This window comes from Chiroxiphia lanceolata, chromosome 1 (assembly GCF_009829145.1).
Source record: "Chiroxiphia lanceolata isolate bChiLan1 chromosome 1, bChiLan1.pri, whole genome shotgun sequence".
NCBI classification, from domain to species: domain Eukaryota; kingdom Metazoa; phylum Chordata; class Aves; order Passeriformes; family Pipridae; genus Chiroxiphia; species Chiroxiphia lanceolata.
The window spans coordinates 86,439,841-86,466,200 of NC_045637.1; the positions used below are offsets into that span (position 1 = coordinate 86,439,841).

Genomic DNA, 26,360 nt, shown 5'->3' on the forward strand with positions numbered 1-26,360 from the left:
ACAGATGGTGTTTTGCTTCTGCAAATTAGAAGCTCCAATGCTTTTTGTAATCTCTACCCCCTCCTCTTTTTTTCAGACCGTGTGTGTACATAAAAACACCAGACCAAAACAAACAAAAAAAGCTAACCCAGGAGCTCGGGTTACATTTGTTTGTTGCATGCATGTGCTAAAATTAATGACCTGCCAGAAATTAATTCTTTCTGTAATTACTTGTTAAGATTGCATGATGATACAATCAGAACATATACAGTAGGAAGCAAAATACGATATTTTATGTGCTTGAAATGTCATCACTGGTTCCAAGTGAAATATGAAACACTAAACTGCAACCTTACAGATAAATAGTTTGGTTTCCCATATACTTTACTCGAGGCACAACTGAAAATGCATATTAATATGATATTAACAATATATGGTTTTGTTTATTTCTGTAAGGTTTTTTTGGTGGAATTTTGCCTCACTAAATGAGGAAGGGAGAATGCAGTGGGTATGAGCACATCTTAACACCTGTTCTTGAATTTTTAAAATTATGTAGAAAAAAAAATATTTCTTAGTACGTCTTAGGTCTATTTTAATGAGGCCTTCAGTGTGTTAAGTCAGAGCTGTGATTTTTGGACTGGGTTTTACAGATATCTTTCTGATCTTCATGCGCCTGGGGACCCGGCTTGGCAGTGCATTGGTGCTCAACATCAGTGGATTCTGCAGCTCATGCACAACTGTAAGGAGAGCTATGTTAAAGAACAAAAAGGCAAGGACACATTTTTATTTTAAATATATATATCTATTTGACATTTAGGACTTTGGCATTGCCTTTTATTTGACAAGTACAGATGATATTTGGTTTTTTCCCCGTCAATTTTGATAGTTTTCTACGAAGTTGGATGCTGACTTGTATTTTTTCTTTATTCTATTATAAAAACAGAACAGCAGTTGGAGTTTTCTTTTTGTTTGACTTATAACTTCTAAGCTTTCTACGTGGGAAAAACATTAAATTTCAATCATTTATCTGTAGTTTACTGTCCTCTTGAAATATTTCTTTGAGGTCACATGAAGTTTGGATTGTTCTCTGAATCTACCAGTTAGGTTTCTTTGTCACAACACATGCTGTTAGTAAATAGGTACACAGGAAATTGGGGCCTAGTGGAATAATGTGTCATTTCTTGATATGCTATGAATGATGATATGGTGTTCTCTTGTTCTTTGTGTGCAGTTTCAAAATTCAGGTTACAGTGTTTGGGCACAGATCTGTGAGCTGGACAAATGGGATATTTAGACAATGTTATGTTAAGACCAGTATGAGTACATAGTCATGTCTTTGCCAGCATTGCTTCTCAAAGTAGGTATTGCTTTCGGGTATGGCAGCAACTTAGCTACAAGTTAACATTAGCATATATACAAAAGAGAATAGGTGTAAGGCTGTTGACCTGACATATCTGTAGTAAAATCTGAAAATTGGATTTTCAAGTTAGAAAATAAGAAGCAGTGCCTTGTTTCTCAAGAAGTCTTACAGAATTTGCTGCTAGTTCTGAAATGAATAGGCATATTGGAATCTGGCGTCCCTTGGCTTATAGGTAACTCCCACATACAGTGTTAGTACATGCATATCCCAAACCAAATAAGGTGTTTTATTCTCAGAAACCACAAAAATTTTACTGATTTGGAGCTGCAGCAGAAATGTGCTGTAAAATTGCTGCAGGAGGCTTGAACTCCATCACAGGTTGTGACATTAGGTATAGAGTTCACAGGGTGCATCGCATATGACAGCAACATCAGTAAGTTTGAGCTTAAAAGTGTGCACAGGCTGTCTTTGTTCCATTACACGGTGTGAAGTGCAGTGGAACCAGCTGGAATACCAAATTGTTTTCCTGGCCTCTCAGTCAAAATTCAGAATTCAGACCTCCCTGTCTTCTCTCCTCATCAAAACCCTGAGGCACCACCACCACCCTCACAAGATACAGTTATCAGGAGCAAAAAGCAGCCATGTTTAAGAATTCTAAGTTTTCTCCTCTTACTTGCAAATTGTTGTATAGGCATCTCTCAGCTTCTTAGCTAGAGAAATAGGGACATGAAGGTACTTAGTGCTCGAGACCTTTGTTTTGGTAGTCTATATAATTTTGATATACGGGCTCCAGTGAATGAGTGGAAAACGTGTAAATTCCTAGATTTATCTTGAAAAATCTCAGCCTTTTTGGTATTTTTCTTGCAACAAATCTGCTTACCTCAGCCTTACTTTCAAAGGGGCTATTATGTTAGCAGCTTTGTTTGGCTCACAAAAGAAGGAATTTAAAAAACTTGAATGCCCAGTAAATGCATGTATCAATAGTATTTTAGACATGTATGAAAGAAATGCTAATATGACTTTATTAAAAAGTTCATCAACTTTCAGTAGTTTTCTTCCAGCCTTCTATGTGGTCCTTATTGATTGTAGGGTTTTGTACAGATTTTAAAATTCTCAGGAATCAATCTTAGTTGATTTAACTTCTCACTTAGTATCTAGAAGGACAAAGGAAAGTTGCTAAGCTTGATTTTTCCTTTCCATAGATGTTTAATTTTGGCATACATGAGATGGGAGATGGAAAAAAGAAAACTCAGAAAGATTGGTTTTGACTGCCAAGTAGAACAATGCTGATTGTGATCAGAGACATGGAATGTATTTTAATCTACTTTAACAGATGTATACTTCTCAAACAGGAAAAGTGTGGGGTTTTATTCATGGATATCAATTTGGTTATGCAAGACTTTGGGGCATATAATCAATTTCAACAAGTCACAAATGTTATTTATATGTTCATAAATTCATAGGCTCTTTTTAAGAGAAAATATTAATTAATTTTAAAACATTTAATTCCTCCACTTAACACCAACTTCCTAAAAAGATTTTTTTTTTTTTTTTTTATATCAAGCATTTGAAGGAAGAGGTGAGTCATAAAGCTGATTCTCCAATGAGAAGGGCATTAAATTTTTTTCTTGGTTTCCCTTTTCGACAGGGGTAATGAAAATGGTTTCTAACAGATGGCAGTCTTCATATTGCATATGCTGGAATAAGCAGACAGCGATTATAGTTCCACCTTGAGCATACCAACTATTTCTGGCTATTCTTAACTTAGTTCTTCTGCCAACTGAATCTATGCGTTCAAATTGCCTAAATCAAAACTTTTCAGCGTAGTAAACTTAAACCTCAGTAGCAGATTGTATCCATTTTTGCATTTGTGCACAATTTTTCAGCTTTCAACTGAGCTCGTGCCAAAGCATTTTGCTGCTATTTTATTAGGTTTCAAACAGAGCTGTGCTTTGAGTCACTACACATGAATTTTACTACTTGAAGTGCATTTGGAATTAGACAAGAGTTTCTTGCTTTTTCTTACCTGGATTAGTTGTGGGTTTTGGTTTTTTTTATTTTTTGAAAACCGTTAGGCATTCTGGACAGGATCTTTGTAGCTGATTGTCAAATAGTAAATATTCTCTAAAGAATTTATTTGCTGGCCATGATGTGTTCAGGAAGGAGAGGTTAAGTTTGAGATTATTTTATAAACAAGCTAAAAAACAATCCTAAGTGAATTCTGAGGAGAATGTACTCCAAATTTAGTCAGTAATATGATAAGCCAACAGTGTATTCTGTGGGACAGAATTGTTCCAGTTGTCTCCGCATAACTAGAAGGCTGACTCATTCATTAGTCATCACAATTGAAATAATTTTGTTTTCTTATACAGAAATAGCATCTTCTCCTATCTTCTGTAAGAGATTTGGTGACATATCATCTCATCCAGGCCAATAGTCATGGCAGTCAGGAAAAATCCCCAATATTGACAAGAGTTAAATCTAGTTTTCTATATCCTCTGTGGGATCTTCATCTAATATTTGTCCTCTTATTAATAGTTGCACTTTCAAGGGTGTCCTGGTTGAAGGAGAAGAGTGAGCTAATTTAGATGCTGCTGGAAGGAGCTATCAGAAAATTGTGTATTAGAGATGTATTTAAATAAATGTTTGGTTTGGATTTATATCTATTTTTCATCTAAGTGTGTGAATCCTTCGATCTCAGTAGTACTATAACATGAAAAGTTTTTTAAAAAAACTAACCTCTGTGCTTGGATTTTACTAGAGATTAATTCCATTTTGTATAAATACTCAGCAGTTGTAATGATGTCCTCAAAATACAAAGTATCATGATGCCATAACATAGTACAATCTCTGATGGAACCTGAAAGAAGGAACTGTGGCAAGCTCACAGAGCTGTAATGATCCTGGAGTTCTCTTTCAGAATTTTTTTCAGGGATTAGCAGAAGTCTTGCATGTTTCAAATACTGTCTGTTTTCAGTTAATCCCACTTGTGTTAATACTATTTCCAAAAACTGAAAGGGTATATCAAACTGTGCCAAGCTTTGTCAAATAATTTGGCAGTGTGACTTAAAAAGCTGACAACTACCAACAGCAAATTATTCAATTGGATCTTTCCTTTGATTTTAATAGACATTTATTAATCATAATAGATACAGTAATCTGATCATTAGTTAATTGGCTGCATTTATTTCTGTGTCTACAAGTAGGATGGGGGATTCTCTCAAGTCCTGTGTGTGATGTACTTTACAGCAGTGCTTTGGAGTCTGTTGTTTCTCTTGAGGAATAACTCTGTATGCATGTGAACATACTGTTTCCCCTCAGTCTAAACAACCCTGTTGGTTTGCTGATTAGTCTTGCATTATGTAGGTTAACATTTCGTTATGTGCTAAGATGTGGCTGTTGTTACTCACCCATTGTTGCCTTTGGCCTATCTATTTCTTGCTCCCTGTAGCCATAGCAGACCTTCCTCAATTATGAGGTAAAAAAGTACAGGCAGATGATGTTCATATTATGTGAAACTGTTTGAATCCAAGCCCACGGGTTTTAAGGAGTAAGTGAAAATGCAGATATGACAGCAGATCAAAATTTCTCCTGCTCTGAAGCATGAGTAGCCAGGACAAAGAGACCAAATAGCATAGCCAAAGTCGGTAAAAGCATGAGGCAGTACAAGGTAAATCATAAAGCTCCCATGCTCCTCTCCTTATATTAAGCCACTCTCCTGCTTCTCTGGTGGTCAGATTCTTCCATTAAAGGTGCAGCTGTAGATATGGGACCCATGTGCAACTAACTGGAGCTCTAGGTCTGCTGATGTAAATATGTAGGTTTGTTACATTAAATAAAAAACTTAAAAAGTTAATCTGCCTTACTCATTGAATAGACAGTTGTGCTTTTTTTATTGTGTTTTATGAAGTTATTTCCTGAAGCATAGATTAATTCCTTTTATGAATCCGGTCACATCCTGCTGGTTTTATCCCCTGGAAGGACCTGAAGTAGGTAAATAGAGATTGCTGCAGTTACTTAGTATGTAGATATGTTAGAGAGAAGGAGATGCTTGAGACTGAATAGACTGGAAAAAGAGCATTTTTTCAGGCCGTGAATATTAAGTTAACAGAGAAGAGCATATGTTCACTCAAAACAGTACTTATTAAATCTCTAATAAGAGATATTTGAATTATAAACTGAATTGTATGCTAGTATTTTATGCCTTGTATTGACTAAAGTCTGAATTGCTGCTTCTGAACTTTAAACTTATGATTTGTGGGAGTCTAGGGACTTCTAAGTCTGGTACCTGGATACTAAATGGCTTCCTTCAATTAAGATTTTACATATTTGTAATTTTTAACTTTATTTTGCAATTCCTCTATCATTAGGGCATAATTGTAGTTTTTCACTATGGTTTATGCTTCCCAGACTGACTTGTTTGAGTGCAGGAAACATGCAGAATATAATGACGTAAAATGACATGAAAATAAATGTAAATAAATGAGGTTTAGTTTAAAATTTGCCTGGGGTACTGGGCAGATAGCCAAAATGAGTTAAGCAATGGAATTCTTAATGTGAGTATCAGGGATACAAGCTATGGAAGTTAAGCCTGTTTTCTGTGTGGCCAGTGGTTGTTTGCTTAGACTTTAGTGGCTTAGTAGGTTTCATGATCCTTTGAACTAAAATGGATGAGGATTCCCATCCAGTTTTCATCAAACTGGCTGAGAAAGCCTTCATTTCCTAACAGGTTGTTGCAAACTTTAGGTCACACTTTTACAAATTCATATTAAAACGACTTTTGCCAATACCTTTGATGGTAATTCTTTCAGTGACCTAAATCTGTGACACAGGTCTTTCTAAGGTACCATGTAATGGTGTTGCAAATAAGCTACCTGTTAATACCCATTAGAAACTAAAACTGTAAATGAAAAGACTGATATGGTTGTGGTGTGATCTTTCTGCTACCTTTTGGGTTGCAAAATATTCAACCTATTAAAGTTCCCAAAATGAAGCCAGCTTTCCAAACAGGAATATGCTAGTTCAGTCACTGTGATTTTTATTTGCTTTTCAGTTCTTATTGCTGGAAAAAAGAACTGTTTTTGCAGAGCTGAGTATGATGCACAGCTCTCCAGATATTGTAAAAAACTATGCAGGGTTTTTCTGTGCCAGAGTAGCAGCAGCTGTACGTAGTGTGAAGGAGATAAATGTATGCTTAAACCATGTTGCTCTTTCTTCTGTGCCACACTGAGATTCTATTCACCTTGCAATGAATGATCCATCTTTGTTAGATCAGACAGACCAGCAAGGCTTGTGTCAAAAGGGCCTTTTCAATTTGTTATCCTAGCAGCTGGTTCTCTTCCATTGCCTTTGCTTACTGTACATCTGGAAGAAGAATTCTTGCAGCTGGGAGCCATTTCATGTCTAAACCACATCCCCTGTCCATAGCAGAAATACCCTTTTGACAGCAGATGTCAAGCAAACCCTTAATGGGTTATTAATTAAAAAAAAAAAAAGAGAGAGAGAGAGAATAAAAATTGATCAATGCAAAAATTAACAGTGGAATCATTTTCCTCTTTTACCACCCGTATTTGTAACTTTAGTGCTATTTAGAAATTTTAGTAGAAGCTGGCTTCTTCAGTAGTGCAGGGGGCATTCTTATTTTATATATTGTTTTAAATAATACTTAAGTATTATAAAGACATTAAATACTGTGATTAAAAACCAGCACAGGTAGCTTACAATCAAAATTTAAAAGATTAGTATTACTGAACATAAACTGAAACTCTTCTTATCTTCTGAAGGTAAAGTGAAGCTCTTCAGTGGCCAGAATTTTACTTTTATGTCCACTCTAGGCTTTTAAGTCCTTATTTGGGCAATTAAGTTGAAGTGAGTTGTCGTGAAAGGTGCTGATGATTTTAATGTCCGCTGGAGCTAGTGCTAGTAAAATGACATAATTTTTATTTATGTGCTAAACTTGAAGTGTTTGGCTCTTGCTTCAGTATTTTTTGGCCTGAAGGACAGACAATAAGACTTATCCTTAGGCTGTTAAATACTTAGAACACCACTAGGATGGATGTGCCCAATTACCCTTTTTGTGGTAAACTGGAAAACAGTTTCATTGTAAATATGTTTTCTATAATGAAGACTAGCCTCAAGGTTTTAAAAAAGCATCAATTTTTAAATGTATTCCAAAAACATATTTTGTGTGCCTCAATTTTAATCTTCTGCACTCGTGTCTTTTTTTTTAGAAAAACAACCCATTTTCTTTTTGATCTCTTAGAAGTGTCAAATCCCTATAAAATGTAACGTTAGAAAGAAAAAGTACTCAAGAAAAAGAATAAAATGCAGTCATTCATCTGTTGAGCAGGTTAATTTTTCAGTAATTTCTCCTGCTTGCCTAATTTCTTGCCTAGACAAATTGAAATGCTCGATGCGGTGTCCTTGAAAGGAATCTTATCCTGGTTGTGTCGGTGCAGGCTCCAGGCACTGTGTGTTTGGTCAGCAAGCAACAGTGGGTGGTCAGGCTGTAGCACAGGACAAGGGCCCGCTGTGCACAGGAAAAAATGTTCAAAGGTGTTTAAGGCTGGTAAGGAAGTCTGCCGCCCTTCAGAGAGTCCGGAGGCTATAGATCAGCCTTCCCTCACTATTGTAGCCTGTGAGAAAATTCACTGTAAGATACATAATGGATGAGAAAATACAGTAACTGCATTCACCTGGTTGCACATCTGTAGGGTCTTTTTTTTTTTTCAATTTGATATTGCTCATATATATGCTGTATATGAGCAAGTCTGTGTAATGACAAATGTTTGACTTACCATGGAAAATCTCATTGAAAAATCATTTAGCCTAAGGTTGGGCACTTGTTAACAAATTTTCTTTGTCACTTCATAAAGTACTGGCACTATATTATCCCCTGATCACCAACAGCTTTTGTAAAAAGCTTTACTGAATGTCACGTAATTATGCACTGGAGTGGCAGAATTGCAGAGTGGCTGAGGTGGGTTACAGAAGGGATTCAAGAGGTGTGTGACCCCAACGAGAAAAACCTCCACCTGCCAGACTGCAAGGGGAAAAAAAACCAGGCAGAGTTGTGGAGCATCAGATATTGCAGAACAATTTTTATTCTCAGTTTAATAATAGTTAAGCAATATGAAAATACAGCAGCTTTTAAAAGTTTATGTCATTGACTGGTTTGCGTATCATGGAAAAATTTATTTTAGGCAAATTTCATGTTAGTCATCTTTTTAATGGAGGTTGTAACAGCTGCATGCAAAGAGCATGCAGGTAGCATTCCAGAAAGTGGTGTCAAGGTTTGTACATGAGCTATAGGTACTGTAGGAACAGTAGAACCCTCTAGTAACTCCAGTACTGATAAGCCTGCAATTAGGAGTCAGCACAGGTGACTTTTGATTTATAGAAAACAAAAACACAAATTAGGTAAATAACATCAAAAAGAATTGTGCTTTTTTTGTGTTCTCTAGATCCTTATTTTGGTGAGATCTTACTGCGCTAGAACAGAAGATGTGAACAAAACTCCTGAAATATTTTTATTTCACACAGTATCTGAATGTGCACTTTCAAAATACCTGTACAAAAAGTTGGAAACCAGTAAAGTACTTTTTTCAAAAAAAAAAAAAATTAAGGCAGTATTAAGCTCCTTAAAATTTCGTATTTGATCTTCTTGTGAATGTACAGTTTTAAATGTAATAAGGCATTAATTATACTTACGGTTTGTGATGACTGTTCGGTAGAAGAAGAAAATGTAGTACATTTATTTTTCCTGTGTTTCCTTGGTTAAATATATACTTGGCACTGGAGTCACTGACATATACACTCCATGTAGATGCTGTATTTTGGAAAAAATTACTTTTGTAACTTCAAAGATGCAGTGTATTATTTAAAAGTAGAGATCTACCAGGAATACATTGTTCATGCTGTTTATACTTCTTAAAACCTTTTAGCACAGTAAAAAGTTAATTTCTTGAAACTGTAGATTGTTGCTGTCCTATATTCAGGATCTAGGAATGTAAAAATAGTACACAAATCAAATAGTGAATGGGCAGTAAATTACTATTTGGTTAGTTTATTTAGGTTTATAAATATTATTGTCTACAGTCCCTACTACTGTTAATTCATTGTATTACATTATGCTGCTAAATTTAAGCTGCTGGCTCCAGAGAGGGAACAAGTTGGGATAGAAGAAAAATTGTTTGTAAGTTAACTCTTACTTTTTGTACAAGATTTATGCATTGGTGTGCAGTCTTTAAGCGCTATCTTCTGGTAGGGTGAAAGCAAGATCAGCTTCGCTAATGTAGTCCAGATGTTTATTAGTCCTGAGGGTATAAGAGCTGTTGTAGTTCCCTGCTGCTGTGTTGTACTTGCTTGTAATGCTAGACAACCAATTAAGAAATTAGTTCATGTTAAACTTTCTTTTCCTGGTACGCCTGCAAACTGATGATGTGGTTTTTCTGGTGGAACAAGAAAAGTGTTCTTTACATGTTTTCTGTTACTGGTGAATACATAAACCATTTGGGCTGCATGGGGTTAGTGTATCAGCAGCAGTACAGAATTTTCAAGTTTTCACATACCTTGAGCAAATGGTTTTAATTGAACTAATTCTTATTAAGATGTTTTGGTAAGTGTGTCTGTTTTTCTTAATTCTGAGTTTTAATTGGCACTGTCATTTTTAGAGACCATCTGTTTACAAGACATTCCTCATATTAACAAGATGTCTGAAAGCTGAGAACTTAAATTCTATGCAGAGAGATTAAGGGGGATTTTTTTTTTGTTGTAATTTTTGTGAAAATAACATTGCTATACTCTTTATTTGTTTTTGTTGTTGTTTGTTTGGGGTTTTTTATAATGTATGTTTTAAATAGCAATGCCTGTGACAATTCTGACTTGGTCTTCTTGGCATGCTTTCTCCCCCCCCATCCCCCAAATAAAATGTGGATATGTTGAATCTCAGTCAAATGCTCTTGGAAGCCCATGAACTATGAGAGACACTGAATTTCTGAGGGTCTTCTACAATTTTCTTTTTATTCTGTGTAGGATTTCTATAAGATATTGAATGTGTGGGGTTTTTACTCTGGAAAGGAATCAAGTTGGTTTGATTTTACTTCATTCTGTAAGGTTGCTGGATTGTTTTCATGGGTGTCAATTACTGCAAAACTTTAGTTTTTTACTTTCTCATTAGTTTGTATTTTTAGTTCTTTTAAAAGGAAAAGTCTTTCCACAAATTCTTGTTAAAACTCACTGTAGATCTCATCTGTGGTGACAGTGGAAAATACACTTGAATCACTGCAGTGGATTCTGTGTTCTGAAAACTCATCAGTTTTAAAGGTGTCATAAATATGAGTTGTGTTTAATAAGTGGTGCAGGAGTTAGAGTCATTAGAATCATAACACAGCCTAAAGATAAAAAGGATGGGTTCACCAAGTCAGTTGTGTCAATCACAATTGTGAACAATGTAGCAAATTGGATCTATTTACTTAGGTGTCTTATAGTATGAACAGTAATAAAAAGAATGGAGGAACTGATAGTTATCTTGGTAATGACAATGCCACAGAGAAAGGCCACAGGACATTTCTTTAAAAGCCTTTGTAGGAGGAAGAACTTCATTCAAAATGAACTAAAACCCAATACTGTCACCTATTGGAAGTTTGTGATAAGTTTCACAATACTTAGTATTGCTCTTTAAGACCCAGCTGTTGAAGTAAAATGACTAGGTATATCTTTTCTGCCATCTAGTCTGACACCAGCATAAATTTAAAATAAATGTGCTTTGAGACCTTTTTACTTTGTGTTACTCTTGAATCTGAGTATTGCAGTGTTACAGCTGCTGCTCTTCCTCTGTGGCCTTCCTATTATTTTAAATGAATGTAGGTATCGCTGGAAAAGATCAACAATATAAACTCAAATGCTAAGATTCTCACTACAAAATTTAGTGTGAATTACCAGAGTGGTTTCATCTCAATATAAGAGAGGATTTTTTTACCATGAGAACAGTCAATCACTGAAGTAACCTCCCTAGGGACGTTTTAGAGTTCCCATCACTGGAGGTTTTCAAGATGAAATTGCACAAGGTGCTAGATAATCTCACCTTGGCTCCCTTTCCCATGAAAGATTAGACCAGATGATCTTCTGAGATTATTTACAGCCTGGACTGTTGTATAATTCTGTGAATTGTGATCAATTTAAATTTAGTTGTTACAGCTCAGTTGGGCAATGCTGAAATAATTTTTGATGGTTAATTGCAGAAATGTATCTATTGTGAGAAATGCATAAAGCAACATTGTGGTTGTTTTTCAAAATGCATGTTAGACTCCAAGTATCCACCTCCATCAGATTAAATCATTGCTTAGGGCTTGCAAGTAGTGACCTACATATGGAGAGGCACCCAAAGAAAAAAAAAATTGCTTGATACACTGGAAAATATTTTATGGGTTTGTAGATAAGTAAGGGGTGCTTTACAGACACATGCAAACATACAGTGCCATTAGTTCATCTGCTTCATGATGGATGGATTCTTTATACTTGAACTCCGTAGAGGTCAAACAGCTAGATAAGAGTTGAACACTCTGCCTTTAACTGCTTCAACTGGACACACAAGAAACTTTTGCTGTTGAAAAGTGTATTTAGAACATACACTAGAAAAAAAGCATGGGCTATGTCACTAAATGCATAAATACATATTTATCCATAACTTTCATCAGCTAATTAAAAACAGAGAAACATACAGACCAAAGAATGGTATTTTCCACATGGTACTTTTGGGTTTGGCTTTGCTACAGGAATCAGTAGTGGTATTATTGAACTGTGTTAATGTATGTGAACAGTCTAAATAAGCCATGATTAAGAATGTTTTTGTAAGATAACTTTTGCATCAGTAAATTAGATTAGAATTCCACATGCAGCATGCAATTTCATGTCAACTAATATGCAAAATTATTCTAACCTCTGGGGTTTTTTTCCCCTGTCTCTAGGCAATTCATTGCTCCACAGCCCCATGTTAGACCTGGAAAGTGATGCGCGTCCACCACCGATTGGCCATCTCAGTCAAACTGCTTCACTGAAAAGGGGCAGCAGCTTTCAGTCTGGCCGTGATGATGGTAGGCATCTGTTTTATTTGAAAAATCAAAGTTGCAACCCCCAGTGTCCTGTGTGTGCTGTAACCAAAAAACCACAAAAAAACCCAGAAACCCTGTGTGTTTGTTTTAGTTTGTTACCAAATACAAGTCTTTCTTCTCATATGTTGCTGTTGCTTACTAAAGGGGTCCTCTGTGTTTTTTTGCAAGCAAAGAGCAATTCATAGTCAAAATTTGCTTCTTGAAATGTAGTTAAAATAATAAGTCTTTCTTCTACAAAACCAGAATTATTTTTTTTTGTATGCATAGCCACCTATTGCCTGCTACCTTTTGCTGTTTTTATACCTTTTGCATGTTTGCTAAGATGGTTCTCCTTGCATTTGCACCTTATGTGACTTCACGTATCTGGCTCTCCAATTCTCCAGACCCAGAAAAGGAAACAAAGTGTGTGACTAAGCTCAAGCAATCTGTCTGTCCACAACCATCTGAGTCCTTATGTGTCTTTACTGTCCTCAACACCCTTTCCAAACAACTTCATCTCAGGAGTCTTTCAATGGTGACATCACAGGAGACAGAAAACATGTTTTTCACAGAACAGATAATTTCTTACTGAAGTACTGTTTTACAGAAAGCAAGTTTTTATGAAGAAATTTCTGGGTTTGGTCTGCTTTGATGTTACTCCTCTCCCCATTCTGTCAACTTCCTTGAAAAAACATCTAGAAATATGGTTGTGGGAGTTCCTTCCAAAAAGAGGAATGAAGGGAAAGGAATCTTTCAAGAACATAGAATGAAGAATAATAAGAATTCTACATTCTTGTGCTGCCATGCACATACAAGACAATTATATTGTCACAGTTTGTGGTTGAATGATTGTCTTTCAAAAAGTGAATTACACAGACTCTTCAATGAAAACATACTTGTATACTGAGTAATTACACTACTGTCTTACTGTTACCCTTGTCATTTCTCATCCCAAAGCCTCACATGAAGTTGATTAACAAGTGTTACAAAGCAAAACAGTAAATTATTGGTTGTTTTTGAATACCGTCCACTAACAATATGCGTGCCACGCTTAATGTAGCAAGCAAATCCAAAATCCAGTTTATTTTTAACTTGTTTGAATTCTCTTGCAAGAGCAGAGACTTGTATGGCAGGAAATTCTGCTTCAATCAGTTATCTTTGCTTTTAGAGTATTAGCTATGGATCTATTATCTCTTACAAACTGGTAAAAGTAAGTTTTCAGCAAGTTTTGTGTATTCTGTAGCCACCAGTTTAAACCAAGATTCAAAAGAAAACTGTAAGGTTTGGAGCACTATAATAATTCACCCCAAAGACCCTACAGTTAGAATGAGTTACCTCCAAGTTGAGTTCCTTGGTGCTTAGGTGCACATGACTGATGCATGCGAAGGAACAGTTGGAAGCTCTGCCATCCTTGCTCTTCTCTGAGTGCAGAGACGAAGAAAACCAACCAATACCTATGCAAGAGCTGCCATTCCAAATGTGCCATGATGTGCTCTGTTTTTGGGTTGCTTGAGGAATGGCATCTCTGGGCTGTTTTGGTGTGTTTGGGTTTTTTTGTCCAATGTGCTTGACAGTGATTGTCCAAGAGATTGTTAGAAGAAATTACTATGAATTCAAAACTACAGCGTGGATGTAACATTCAACTCTTGCTTAAGCATATGTTCATGAGAATTTGTAAACAACAGACAATAGCTCTAGTTTCATCTTTAGGTTGTTATAGCAGAGATTATAATAGAATAAATGGAATAAAAGTAAATTTTTGCTTTAATATAGATTGGAACTTTCTCTAGCAGCAAAGTAAAAAATCCTGAATTTCTGGCCAGAACCTTTTGATATGATGTACAATAGCTTATCCTAGGAAGTATCTGCTTTCTGTAGGCTTGGGACTAAGCCTAAAGTGTGCTTCCTGGAGAAGAAAAGAATTTCCAAGATGCAATAAATCTTACCACTATGTTTCCAGTTACAATCAGACATCCCTGGTTCCTTGGATTAGCTTTTGGCTTTTGGCAAAGGTGAAATGGTTTCTTGAAGGAATAGAAATTTTTTGGTTAGAACTTGGGATTTGTAGACATTACAGAGCCTCTGCTGCTATAGGAGTGTTGGCACAGCTTCCTGACATTGTCACAGCTTATGTTAATAATAGTATTTCTTGCACTGGGTCTAGACTAGTTCTCTGACAGTCATAAACCAAACTGGCGAAAGTATCTTTTCTGTGTCCACACTACAAGCTCTTCTAGTTGAGCTTTGAAGTGTTCACGCTTCCTAAACAGATGCATCTCAATCAGCACAGTTGCACTTGAGTTATGTCAGAGCCTCTTTCCAAATTTTGGGCTTCCATTGTGATATTATTTTCAAATGCTAATCCGGATTGCCTTAATTTTTTGGCCATGAGAAAAAGTAATATTTTGAGTAGTGCAGACATTTATTTCTCCGCTAAAAAAATGGACCAGTATTTGACCTGCATCTTGACAAATGGATGCTGCTGAAGGCATGATGTACTTAAAGGAGCTTCCAGACTGTCTACCAACACAATAAAATAGTGAGGCTCTAGTGAAGCCTGCTAGTTACATAATATTGAGCTATTTTTGCCTAACTGGTGAATTCCTGTTCTCTGTAGGCAGTATTCTCCAGCAAAGTAAATACAAAAAGTGCTATTTCATGCAACATTTTTCTGCACTTCCACAGAGTTATGTAGGATAATACCATATTTTTAAATTTATCATTTGTAGAAGACCTGAGTTTATACACAAAAAAACCTCACACCAATAAACATGGCATTTTAAAGTGGTTTTATTTTGTTTTGTGGGGATTTGGGCTGTTCGTTTTGGGTTTTTTTCAAAAATCTGTGATTTCTTTCTCCAGGTGTTCTAAAGTGGATTCTAATTCTTGAGGTGAAATACAAGTCTCTTATCACTGTTATGCTGATAGCCTATTTTGTTAAACAGTTGTAATCACAGATGGTTATAGAAGAATATTTCATGAAGTTTGCTTTATTTTTTTATATATGTGTATATTAGTGCTTTTCTTCTACCCCTGTTCAACTTTCTCTTTACCCTCTTTCCCCCCACAATCTCCATTTGCCCCATTGGAAAAGAAAGTGGGAAAAGTTACCTGTTGCCAACATTTCATTTGAAACTTTTCTAATATCTTGATTGCTTTCATGTAACCTTACTTTTTAGAATGATTTGAAGGCAAAAGACTGAATGGATTGTTAGGTCGATTGCCTTAGACACTCCTGCGAAGAACCCATTCTATATATACTGTCACAGTGCTGAAACGTTGTAAGCATGTGAGAAGAGACAAAAGAGCTTGTATGTATACAAATTTTGTACACATATATGCACTAGGCTTTAAATTTTTTCCTTTCTATCTGAAAAGTTTTATATATACTCTATAGTCACATGTAATACAAAGCAGCAGCAAGCTAAAAACACATCGTTATTATTTGTAAAGTTTTTAATGTTGCTTTTTACATCTCCTCTCCCCTTTTTAGCTTGGCGATACAAAGCTCCTCAGCAAGTTATATTTGTTGAGAAGTTGACAAAACTCGTTGTAAGTCAACTGCCCAACTTCTGGAAGCTCTGGATTTCGTACGTGAATGGAAGTTTATTCAGTGAGGTATGGATTCTTCTATATAAATGAGTTTTAAGTAACAAAGGTCTGTAATAATTATGTTTGAAGTATTATATTTCACTGGAAGAAGACATTTTAATAAGAGGTCTTTCTTTTTATTTTTAAAAGAATGTAGGCATACAGTGGAATTACTGCAAATTCTGACAGTGGGGGTTGTATGAGTGTGTCTTTGTGTTTGTCTGTGTTCTAGTTGCTGGACTCTATATCTCTGTGCTGTCACCTCTTACTCATAGCTGGCCCTTCATTGGTGATCTGAAGAAATAGCACATTGCATGAAAGATAGAGATTCGTAAAAGACAGAGTCATACAGAAAAATATTGTTTCCTTTCTTTGGAAAAGGAATACTCATTTCTTGAGTTTAAAGTGTTTGGAAGTGAGGGTACCTTGGAGACCAGGGTTGCAAAATGACCAAGGCCCAGAGTAGTATTCAGAGACACACTGTAGAGAGTCCAGTCTGGAAGTGCAGACAGCTGCAATCACCTGTGCTTCTAGTCCTTCTTGCTCCGGTTATCTGGTTCTTCTAAATCACGTAAATATAATCTTGATAATCCAAGAAGCAGGGGAAAAACAAAAGTAATGATTCATGACACATACCATTTTTATATCCACACTATTTCAGTTCTTAAATCATTGTGCATACAGTATTCTACTACAAACAGAACTGCAACCATAATATCTACTATTCTTTGCAGCTTTAGTAGAAAATGAAACAAAAGCCTTGGAAAAAGGACATTTGGAAGCTTATGTTCTCATTTTCCATTTCTTTAACTAAAGAATTAACGTATCAAGCATCCGTTCTATTTCATGCCACTATTTATAGCCCTTTGTATGTTGAACACATTTTACAGTGCGTTATAGCTCCGGTGAAATAGATTCTATTTGTGATCCTCATTTTACATGATAAAAGAAAGATACAGCATTTAAACCTAATGTTCAGTGAAGGAAGTAGAATCAAGAGTAAACCTTAGTACTGTTGACTTTCACAAAAATAATTTCGTAAGGGAAGTGACAACCTTTATATTTGACAGACAATTGAAAACCAAACTTTACAAATTCACCTGTTAAGTTCCTGTGATTTTTTTTTTTCTGTGTACAGTGAAAAATAAAGCAATTTCTAGAAAAACAGACTTGAACTGTAAACAAGGTTGAGAAATTCTGCTTATGAAAATGACTACAAGTGGAAAATGTAGTGATCTTATGTCATGCCTGAACAAAACATTGTTTCAATGTACTAAAAAAACCAAGAGAGGTAGTTTTCCTGTTCTTAGGGCCAAATTCTGAGCTGCTGAGAAATGAATCCCCATACATTTGATTTCTTCTGCTCCTGTGGTCCTTACAGAAGCCCCACAAGTTCCTGGGGAGAGAGAAAGGATCGTGTCCTTCGTTCCTCCTTTGTGTTCTGCGTGCCACTGTCAATTGAGGATGAGTGAGAGAAGGGGGTGGCATAAGCTAGGAGACTTCTAGAACACCTAATACTATCTGTGATCACCTTGCATTCAAGACTGAAAGTTTGTATGTTTTTCTATCAGAAATAGTAGAGATTTTAATTGTCCATGAAGAAATTTCTTTTACTACATTGCTTGCTATTTATTCAGGAAGCGAGGTGATTGCTACTTTTTTTTTAAGAAGCATCCTATGAAAAATGGCATAGAGGGTTATTTCGGTTAGCTTATTCAAGTCTTCAAGACATTTTAAAAATACAGGAAAAATCTCCATATATCAAATTCAAGATGTATCTTCTCTTGTTCAGTTTGTAGGGGTTTTTTTTGGGGGGGGGATTGTTCTTTTTACTTTTGAAAGGTTAAAAATTACTTAAAATATTGTCAGTTAAAAATTTATGTGGTATTTCAACAGTTTGAAAAGTTGAGTTCTTTGAATCACTCTTAGGTGAAATCACATTTGTGAGGAGTAACCGTTGATCTTACCACAAGATAGTTTTGGTCTGTCTGTGCAGGAAAGGTTTAAGATTGGTCTTCAGCAAAACCACTAAGGAAAAAAAAAAAGATATCAAAGATCTATGAATTGTTCTGTTAAATCCAGCTGTAAAAGACTGTGAATTTTAAGTTGCTATCTGAGGTTTCAAGGAATACAGCTTATTTTCTTTTTAAAGCTTTAGATGAAAGAATTGGGAATTATATGCAGCAATAACTTGAATGTTGTTCTCCTTGTCTGAAACCATATAATTCAGAGCTTAAAAGTACAATATTTTCATAGCTATGTATTTTCCAAAACTGTTAAATAGTTTTATTTTTCTCTAATTTTTGTTCACTTCGAATTATTTATTTTACCTTAAAAATTTTAAGTACTTTAATTTAGAGGGATTTTGAAAAATACAGCATTTCAAATTAATTGAAAAATACAGCATTTCAAATTAATTACTTGAAAGTAAGCTGACTCTCTTTGAGAACACTCTTGTCATGTTGTTGCACTTCTTGTCCAGTAGATGTTGCTGTACAAGCATAAACCAGGAGATTTTCTAACTAAAATTCTACAGTATCTGCACTTAACCTGGTATTTGAAATAACTTTGTCAGTGTAATTTACTGCGTGCTCAGTAGATTCCACAGAAGGCTAGAACTACAAACAGGAAGACTACTAGTCAAAGCATGTCTTGTTTCAAGTGTAACTTTCATGCAAAGTGTACTCAGATTCTTCTATTTTCAGAGGACTGACAGTGAAGATGTCACTTATTTTGCAGAGACTCTTTTACAATTAATTGAATTATTTAAAGAGAATTTTCCACAAAATACTGTTCCTAAAACCAAACAAACCCCCCCTCAACCCTCTCTCTCACATCTTGCCCTCATTCCAAAAGTTATCTCGTACTTGACATTGATGTCTTTCTCTGGTCAGCTTCCATGCTGAAAAAATAGAGGGTTTTTTATATAAACCTAATGCACAATTGGACTATACATGTTTTAGTTCTCTCTAGCATTGTGGTGAAAAAATTTTGACCTCAAGAAGTTTGTATTTAGCTATTCTTATGCTTGTCTCTGTCTTAAATACACATTGTTCCTCAGAGTTAAACATTAGCTTTCTGACCTACAGTAAGTAGAGTTTATTGAGATATATGTAGTCTTTGCTTATTGAAATGCCATGAGTTAGTTTTTATAATTGCATCATAAACTCATCAGTTTTCACTTCTTCACTTCGAAACCCCCTTTTTCAGAATTATTTTAACAGTGGTTATAAGAGACTTACACTTTTCAATTTTCTCATTTTCACAAGACTGCTGAAAAATCTGGCCAAATGGAAAGATCAAAGAAAAACGCTAGGCAAAGACAAAATGATTTCAAGGTAAGTAGTTGGGGGAGATGTGGCAGGGAGAGCCTTAATTGCTTTCAGTTGTCCTTCATAGCAAGGCACTTTAGTGTCACCACCTTGAAAATCAGATTTCTTTAATCATTTGTGTGCCTTTATGCCTCCTTCTCCTTTACTCTCTACCATGTGTAACCACCTGTAAATCATGCATTCATAGCTCTTATGTATAGCAAGTACATGTCTGCTTAAGCATATTGGTAGAGCTTTTTCCTTGATTTTTTTCTTTCCCATCATCTGATGCAGAAAATGATTCAGGAAGTGATGCATTCTCTGGTAAAACTTATCCGTGGAGCCTTGCTTCCATTCAGCCTCAGAGAAGGAGAATTAAGACAGTATGGTGGCTGGGAGATGAAATCTGAACTTTCTGGCCAGTGGCTAACGCATGTCATCCAAACTGTAAGGTAAATGAATCTGTGGACCTACAAAAACATGCTATTCCTGGAATACGTGTGTTTTGAGACAAAATGTTTTGTTCCTTGCGTTAAATACCCTGAGTTGTGAGAATGTTAACATTTTCAAAAATGGGATTGCAAAAAAATTTCTTATGGCAAATTTAGGATTCTGTGTTCAAGTGTGATTACTGATGTCTCGTGATCATACCAAGGTTGTGGGTTTGATCTGTGTATGGGCCATTCACTTAAGAGTTGGACTGAATGATCTTTGTAAGTCCATTCCAACTCAGAATAATCTGTGACATCTTCTATGATATAGCCTTATTACATAACAGTATATTCATTTTTTCCCCTTAGCATCTGGTGAAAAAGTTGGAGTAAAATATTTGCCTGACACAGCATAGACACTCAATGAATGAAACAGGATTTGATTCTTTAGGGTAGAAAGCAATTATTTGCTTCATTTGCTACATCTTCCCATCTTTGCAAAAATGGGTGAAAATATCATGCTTCTGACGACTGTATCATTCTTAGATCATAATTTACCATTACAGTTTTTTGATGAAAGGTGATATTCCTGCTTATAATGTCATTCTGCTTATCATTGTATTTGTTTATAAAATTAGTAATATGCATCTCATTAATTAGAAATGTTGCAGTAATATGCAGAATTTGCTTCCATTTGTCTAATGACAAGAACTGTCATTATCTTTTATAAACTTGAGTAATATCTGCATATGATACTGTACTTTTTATGTAGAGTTTTCAAAGCAGGTAACAAGCAAAGCACAGATGAAGAAAGGGGTATAACCACTTATAGATATACTTAGTGCAGATGGACCTAGCAGCGATATATACTTGTTAAGTCTGTTTAACACTTTCTCAAAGTCTGTTGTCACATTATCTGTACTGTACCCATTTAGAAAAAAAAATTCCATGTGAAATTCGTTATTCTGGCTAAATTTTACGGAAAGCTTCCGATTTAACAAAGAACTGACTTGATATTTGATGAAAAGATATAAAGGGCAGTGTTACCCCTTTATGAGAAGCAATCCAGTTTCACTCAAATTATAAAATTCTAGAATTTAGCACTTGCACATCTGTAATATTGGCTTGGAAATGTAACCAACAGATTCTCTAAAGGTTAGTTGTGCTTCTGCCATCTGAGATAAGATCCAGGCTAAGATTATAGGGTATATGAAGACTCTCTTTCAGAGAATCCCCTTTTGCTTTCCGGGCACTGCCCTGGTAATGAACAACTGAACTGAGAGCTGGGGAAATCCTCTTCTCCCTCCCACTCTTTTCCTCACCTCATGTTCTTGCCGATGCCTGTTATGGCACTTTAGTAAAGTGAACTAGACTTTACTGCAAAGCAATCAAAAATAGAGAAGAAAAGGGGGCAGTCTGGAGAAGAGAAACTGAATATACCATTATAGGGTGATGACCAGGTCAGAAGTTTATGCAAGTGTTGCAAGTAACTTTTATTTTCAAGCCCCCACGCTTTGACAATCTGATAAATTCCTGTGACTCGCACCAGTGATGAAGGTGGGCTGTTCCCAAGAAAAATCTACACAGCGCATAAAACCTCTGTTTGTTGCAAAGTTATGTAATAGCTTGTCTTATTTTCATGGTTTGTAACTTAAAGTCATGATGAAGCACATAATAGAATTGTACTCTTTTCTGTCATCTCACAAATGATTTACTGTTTTCTGCTTGGATTTAAGAATGATAAAACTCACAATGTTATATAACAAGGAGTTGTCATTATATCTGTGTTATCTTTATTTTTTTGGTCATATGTATGTATCACACAGCTTAAAGTGGGGTGGTAGCGCAGTCTTTCTCTTGTACCCTATTCTGTCTTAACCCAGTATAAACAGGTTCCAGATCACATGAACTATGTGATCAAGTGAGCCATTGTTGGCAACACTTTTGCCTTACTATAAAAATATAAAAGGTATGTGTGTGTTAGGGTGAATTATATGAGGAAAAAGATGATCTTAGTTATATGACAGCTGTGTGCTCCTTAAGAAATGGAATTAACTCTAAAGTACAGGACTTCTGTTCAGTCTAAAGTAGCTTGAATTTCTCACAGATGGATATTTACATTCTGTGTATCCTGGCTGACTGAGATAGTACAGATTGTTTTAATCTACTAATTCAGTAGTTGTGCTGAGCGGAGAGCAGTCTGATTAATATTGAGGTTTTGATGGTTTATGCCCAACACCAGGAGTATGGAACTGGAACCTACAGGTGGATGGTTGGAAATGTTCCACTTGTTTGCTTGTGCCTTCGTATTCCTCCTCTTTGGCACTTTCTATTACCTGTACTTTGCTCGGTGTTAGCAGTAGGGCAAACAACGTCTGCCTTTGAATTGGCCTTGCTCAAATATCCAGGAGTTGGATAAAAGTGCTGAACCTCACTTTGTGCCCCTCACTGAGTCTTAGCACAACTTCAGCCTTTTATTAGAAAGCTGAAATGCTATTTCTTGCAAGCAACTGCTATGTTGCTATTTCTAAAAGGAAAAAACCAGAAAATAATGTCTCCGTTCTCACCTATAGTAGCAGATGATTTGTGCCTGGTCAGAGTTGGAAGCAAAACAGTGAATGAATTCACTCTGCACATGATGTAATAGCTATATTTTGGCTCCTTGAATGTCTATACTCTTAGCAATCTGATGCATAACCACATCACCATTTATGACAGCTTAATCACTTCTACTTTTGCTATGCAGGTAAAAAATATCTCAAAACCCATGTTGTGGATCTTGTGTTTGATCTAGGCATTAACCTAAAAACAGCAAAAAAAAGCTACTTCTGCTCCAAAAGGATTATTCTTGGATCGTAGGACAAGAGATGGATGCAGAAAGGCAGGCAGTGAAACAAGAAGAGAGTAGAAGAAGTTGGCCTGTTGCTGTGATGACATTATTGTAATGCTAGAGAAAATTAAATCTTCATTTGCAGTCTTTTGAATTAAGTAAAAAATTGATCTTCTCAGAATGGTGTAATTAGTTTTCAAAGATACACTGAGGATGGAGCTATTATATTTACATACACAGAAAATCTCTAAAAAATCTAATGTAGTTATATCAGCTTTAAAAACCCTGCAGATTTATACTTCTGTCTATTTTTATTTGCTTTCAGGCTTAGTTCTGAGAGTCTTACTGCACTCGAGATACCCAATGATATGCTTCAGATCATCCAAGATCTTATTTTGGACCTTCGTGTACGTTGCATTATAGTGACCTTACAACACACAGCGGAAGGTAATAGAAGGCTGCAAGTCTCTTTGCTTACTGTCATTCTTTTTGCCTTTGATTAGGCCAAATCACGTTCTGAAAAATAACCATGTTTGTTACATATATTGTAGTGGCAGTGGACTCCTCTGAGTTCTGTAATATCTCACAAGAGTTACTCAAGTATTTCATTTTTCTACCAGAAATAGAAGTCTTTTCCTCTCTTGGTCTGATGAATAGAGTAGGTTAGACTTGTTTCCTTTGGACCGAGACAGTTCTACAGTGCAAGTGATTTATCTCATGATGCAGTTTTTCCATATTGGAAATATAATTTATTTTCTTTTTCCAGTTTTTCTGTAACGTGAAGAATTAAATGAGCAGTGACCCACTCTCAAGGACAAAAAAAAAACAATCCATAGCCCTTTATGAAGTATTTTAGTTGTGTGTTTTCCAATGCTTTTTACTAACACTGTAGTCCCCAGGGCTTCCTGCTGTGTACACAATTTTGCCATAAATGTCTGGATAGCGAAGGCCAGTAACGCATTCTCTGTATCTCATGTGACTCTGTGCCATCAGAGACCATTCATCTTGCCATCTTATATTCAACTCTGAAACTTAAATTTGAATTAAATAAATCTTTCAGAAATAATTGTCTCTCTTAAAATAAGGACAGATTGATCTACTGATTCACTTAGTGGGGTTTTGGTTGTTACTCTCAATGCTAAAAAATTTGGGTTTTTTTTAATCTTACAATTTAATCACGTTTTAATCTTTAACATATGATGATTTTGTAGGCTGACATGATGCAAAGAGTTTTACTCAAGGCTTAAATGTGCCAAGCATAGGTGGCTATATTAAGCAAATTTTTGAACGTGTGATGACAAGAAATCATTAGACCTCTGTAGTTTATTTGATATAGTATTGATATGAATTGTATTCTTGGCTCTTAATTGTCTTGTTAAACCCTATTTCACTATTAACATTATTTTTCTCTATTAATATTAAACTAGCTAACCAAACAAGTACGTACGTTGTCTTACCTCCATAAAACTCTGTTTGAAAAGTATTACCACTATTTCAGATTTCACTTAAACTATGAGAAAGTCTGTTTTGCCTATTTTTTTCTTAGCACAGTTGAGGTCAGTTGTTTGTTTTTTCGTGATAGAGGGTGAAAAAGATTTTTTTTTTAATTGTGACATGAGGATGGTCTTATTCTGCTGTCTGTGAATTGAGTGTGATTCCTCAAATGTCCTGCTGTTTGAAAGGAAGGAAGCATCTCGCTATGAACCGATTTGCTGACAGTTCTGAGCTTACCAAATCTCTGAGCTATCTATGTAGCTTCTCCAGCACAGTCCAGAGAGCTCCAATATGTGATAAATGATGGAAAAAGTCTGCTGTCTTACTAGTTTTGCCTGCTTGTTGCATCATGGCAGTAGCCCAGCTCTTGGTTTGGATGCGGAGTTTCTGCTCTGTTATGTTCTGACTCCTGGCCACACACATTCTGTGTAGGAAAAAATCTTGTGGTAGTCTGTACCTTAGATTTTTATAAAAGCGCATTTACAAGTCTATATGTGAATGATTCTCTGTTTGATCTGAACATCTTTATTCATACTTTTCTGTCATGAATCAAAAGAAATGGATCTCTAAAGCTGGCAGTGTGTTTTATTGGCTGGATAGCCATAACAGCAGCCTCCCTTGACTGCAGCTTCCATCCCGTATCAGTAAAGCTTATGTATTGGCTATAGCATCAAACAGGAGAAAAGATGCCTGCATGTATTATGACTCTCATTCTATACTGCTGCACTGTACGCCTTGTCCATGGACCCTTTTTTTTTTCTTTGCCAACTAATGCAAAATTTTAACTGCTAAATGTATTTAGATAATGGAGGCTTTTTTCTGCATGCAACCAGGTTAATTTGGCCCTTGGAGAAACTGTCATTATTAGGGAATGAGTGAAAGAACAAATAATGGGTATTTTCAGTGTTCTCATGGAGCTATTAAATGTATTTCAGACATAGCTATATCTGTAATACATAAGTCAAAAAAGCTCCTCCTGGACTTGAATTTTGCCTGTCTAATATCTCCAAAACATGAGATGCGTAAGGTGCTGATACCAAGGTCAATCTCATCTCTCTCTGCGTGTTGTAAGTTGGTAAAGGCATTCAGATGTAGTTACAATTCAGATGTAGTTAAAATATTCAGTAGAACACTTCAGCCCATGCACAGGGTTTTCTCATCTTAGGATAAACACCATGTACACATGCTGGCCCTGAGAGGCAGTCTGTACTCTTTCCCTCCCATATGTGATCACTGGTCATAAAGGTCATGAAAGACAAATTATGTGAATGCCAGAGTAGACAGGGGGTTTACATGAATGTATTTGACTGGAATTTGGTGAGCAGTGAAATATGAGAAAGAAATTTGGGGGAGGTTATATTTGTATTAGCTAAGCAGAGAATGCAAACGTGAGCAGCCAAAGAAACATGTAAAGGCTGACCAGTACAATCTAAACCCTTACAAGAATATCAGTTGAATTAAGAGGTTTACTAAGTAGGAAAATGAACAGAGTAATTATTCTACGCAACCCCTTAATGCTTTTTATCCTTACTGAACCTATACTTCCATGAGATACAGAACTGCAGAGTATGACACTATGACCAAGCTTCTTAAGTTAGCTGATTAAACCACCCAGATAGTGAAAATACCTTTCAGCGTGAATTAGTTATCCTCTTTCCTTGTATTTTAAGGAGAGATGGTAATTCACTGAAATTTTTGCTCATTTGAAAGGGAGTTTGATAATGTACAGACAGTTGTGATGAGCAGTTTGTGTGTGGGAAAACTGTATGTCAGAGCCCCACAAACTGCACACAGTTCATCTTTGTTCTGTTTACAATGCATAATGCACATGTCCATGTAACAGTTGTGTTTATAGCCCATGAGCTTTGAATTCACATCCCTACTTAGCTCCTGTTAGCTTTAGTAAGCTAGTAGAAGTTGACACCTTCTGAGTAGTGGAAGAGTGCTTTTTGCATACACCTTCATGTATTTTTTTAAGAAAGTCTTGTATCATGGATCCTTGACTCTGAGTGGGGACCTTGTGCCTCTTTTATAGTTCTGAGTATGAATTATATGCTGTCCTTTCTTTGCTAAAAGGCTAGGCAGTTGTTCTTTCATTTTTAATTAAGAGTTGGAATATAATTGGAATATAATAGACTAGAGACTTGGGTTCTTAAATGCAGTATTTTATGTTATGATTAAAAATTTACAAAATAAAAACAAACCCAAAGCCTTCACAATATTGCTTTAATTTTAAGCTTTCCAGTAAACAATGTGCATGTAACTCTTGCCATG

At 35.8% G+C, this 26,360-nt stretch overlaps 1 protein-coding gene across 3 annotated transcripts in view; it reads left to right on the forward strand.

Annotated features, from left to right (window-relative positions):
- EXOC2 (exocyst complex component 2) overlaps nt 1-26,360 on the forward strand; it is a 125,595-nt gene that overhangs the window by 50,959 nt on the left and 48,276 nt on the right. For all 3 annotated transcript variants that reach the window (XM_032689453.1, XM_032689461.1, XM_032689469.1), the window contains 6 exons: nt 630-748; nt 12,307-12,432; nt 15,923-16,047; nt 19,290-19,358; nt 19,626-19,783; nt 22,918-23,039. In XM_032689453.1, the coding sequence (XP_032545344.1) occupies nt 630-748; nt 12,307-12,432; nt 15,923-16,047; nt 19,290-19,358; nt 19,626-19,783; nt 22,918-23,039 (719 nt within the window). The remainder of the gene's footprint in view (nt 1-629; nt 749-12,306; nt 12,433-15,922; nt 16,048-19,289; nt 19,359-19,625; nt 19,784-22,917; nt 23,040-26,360) is intronic.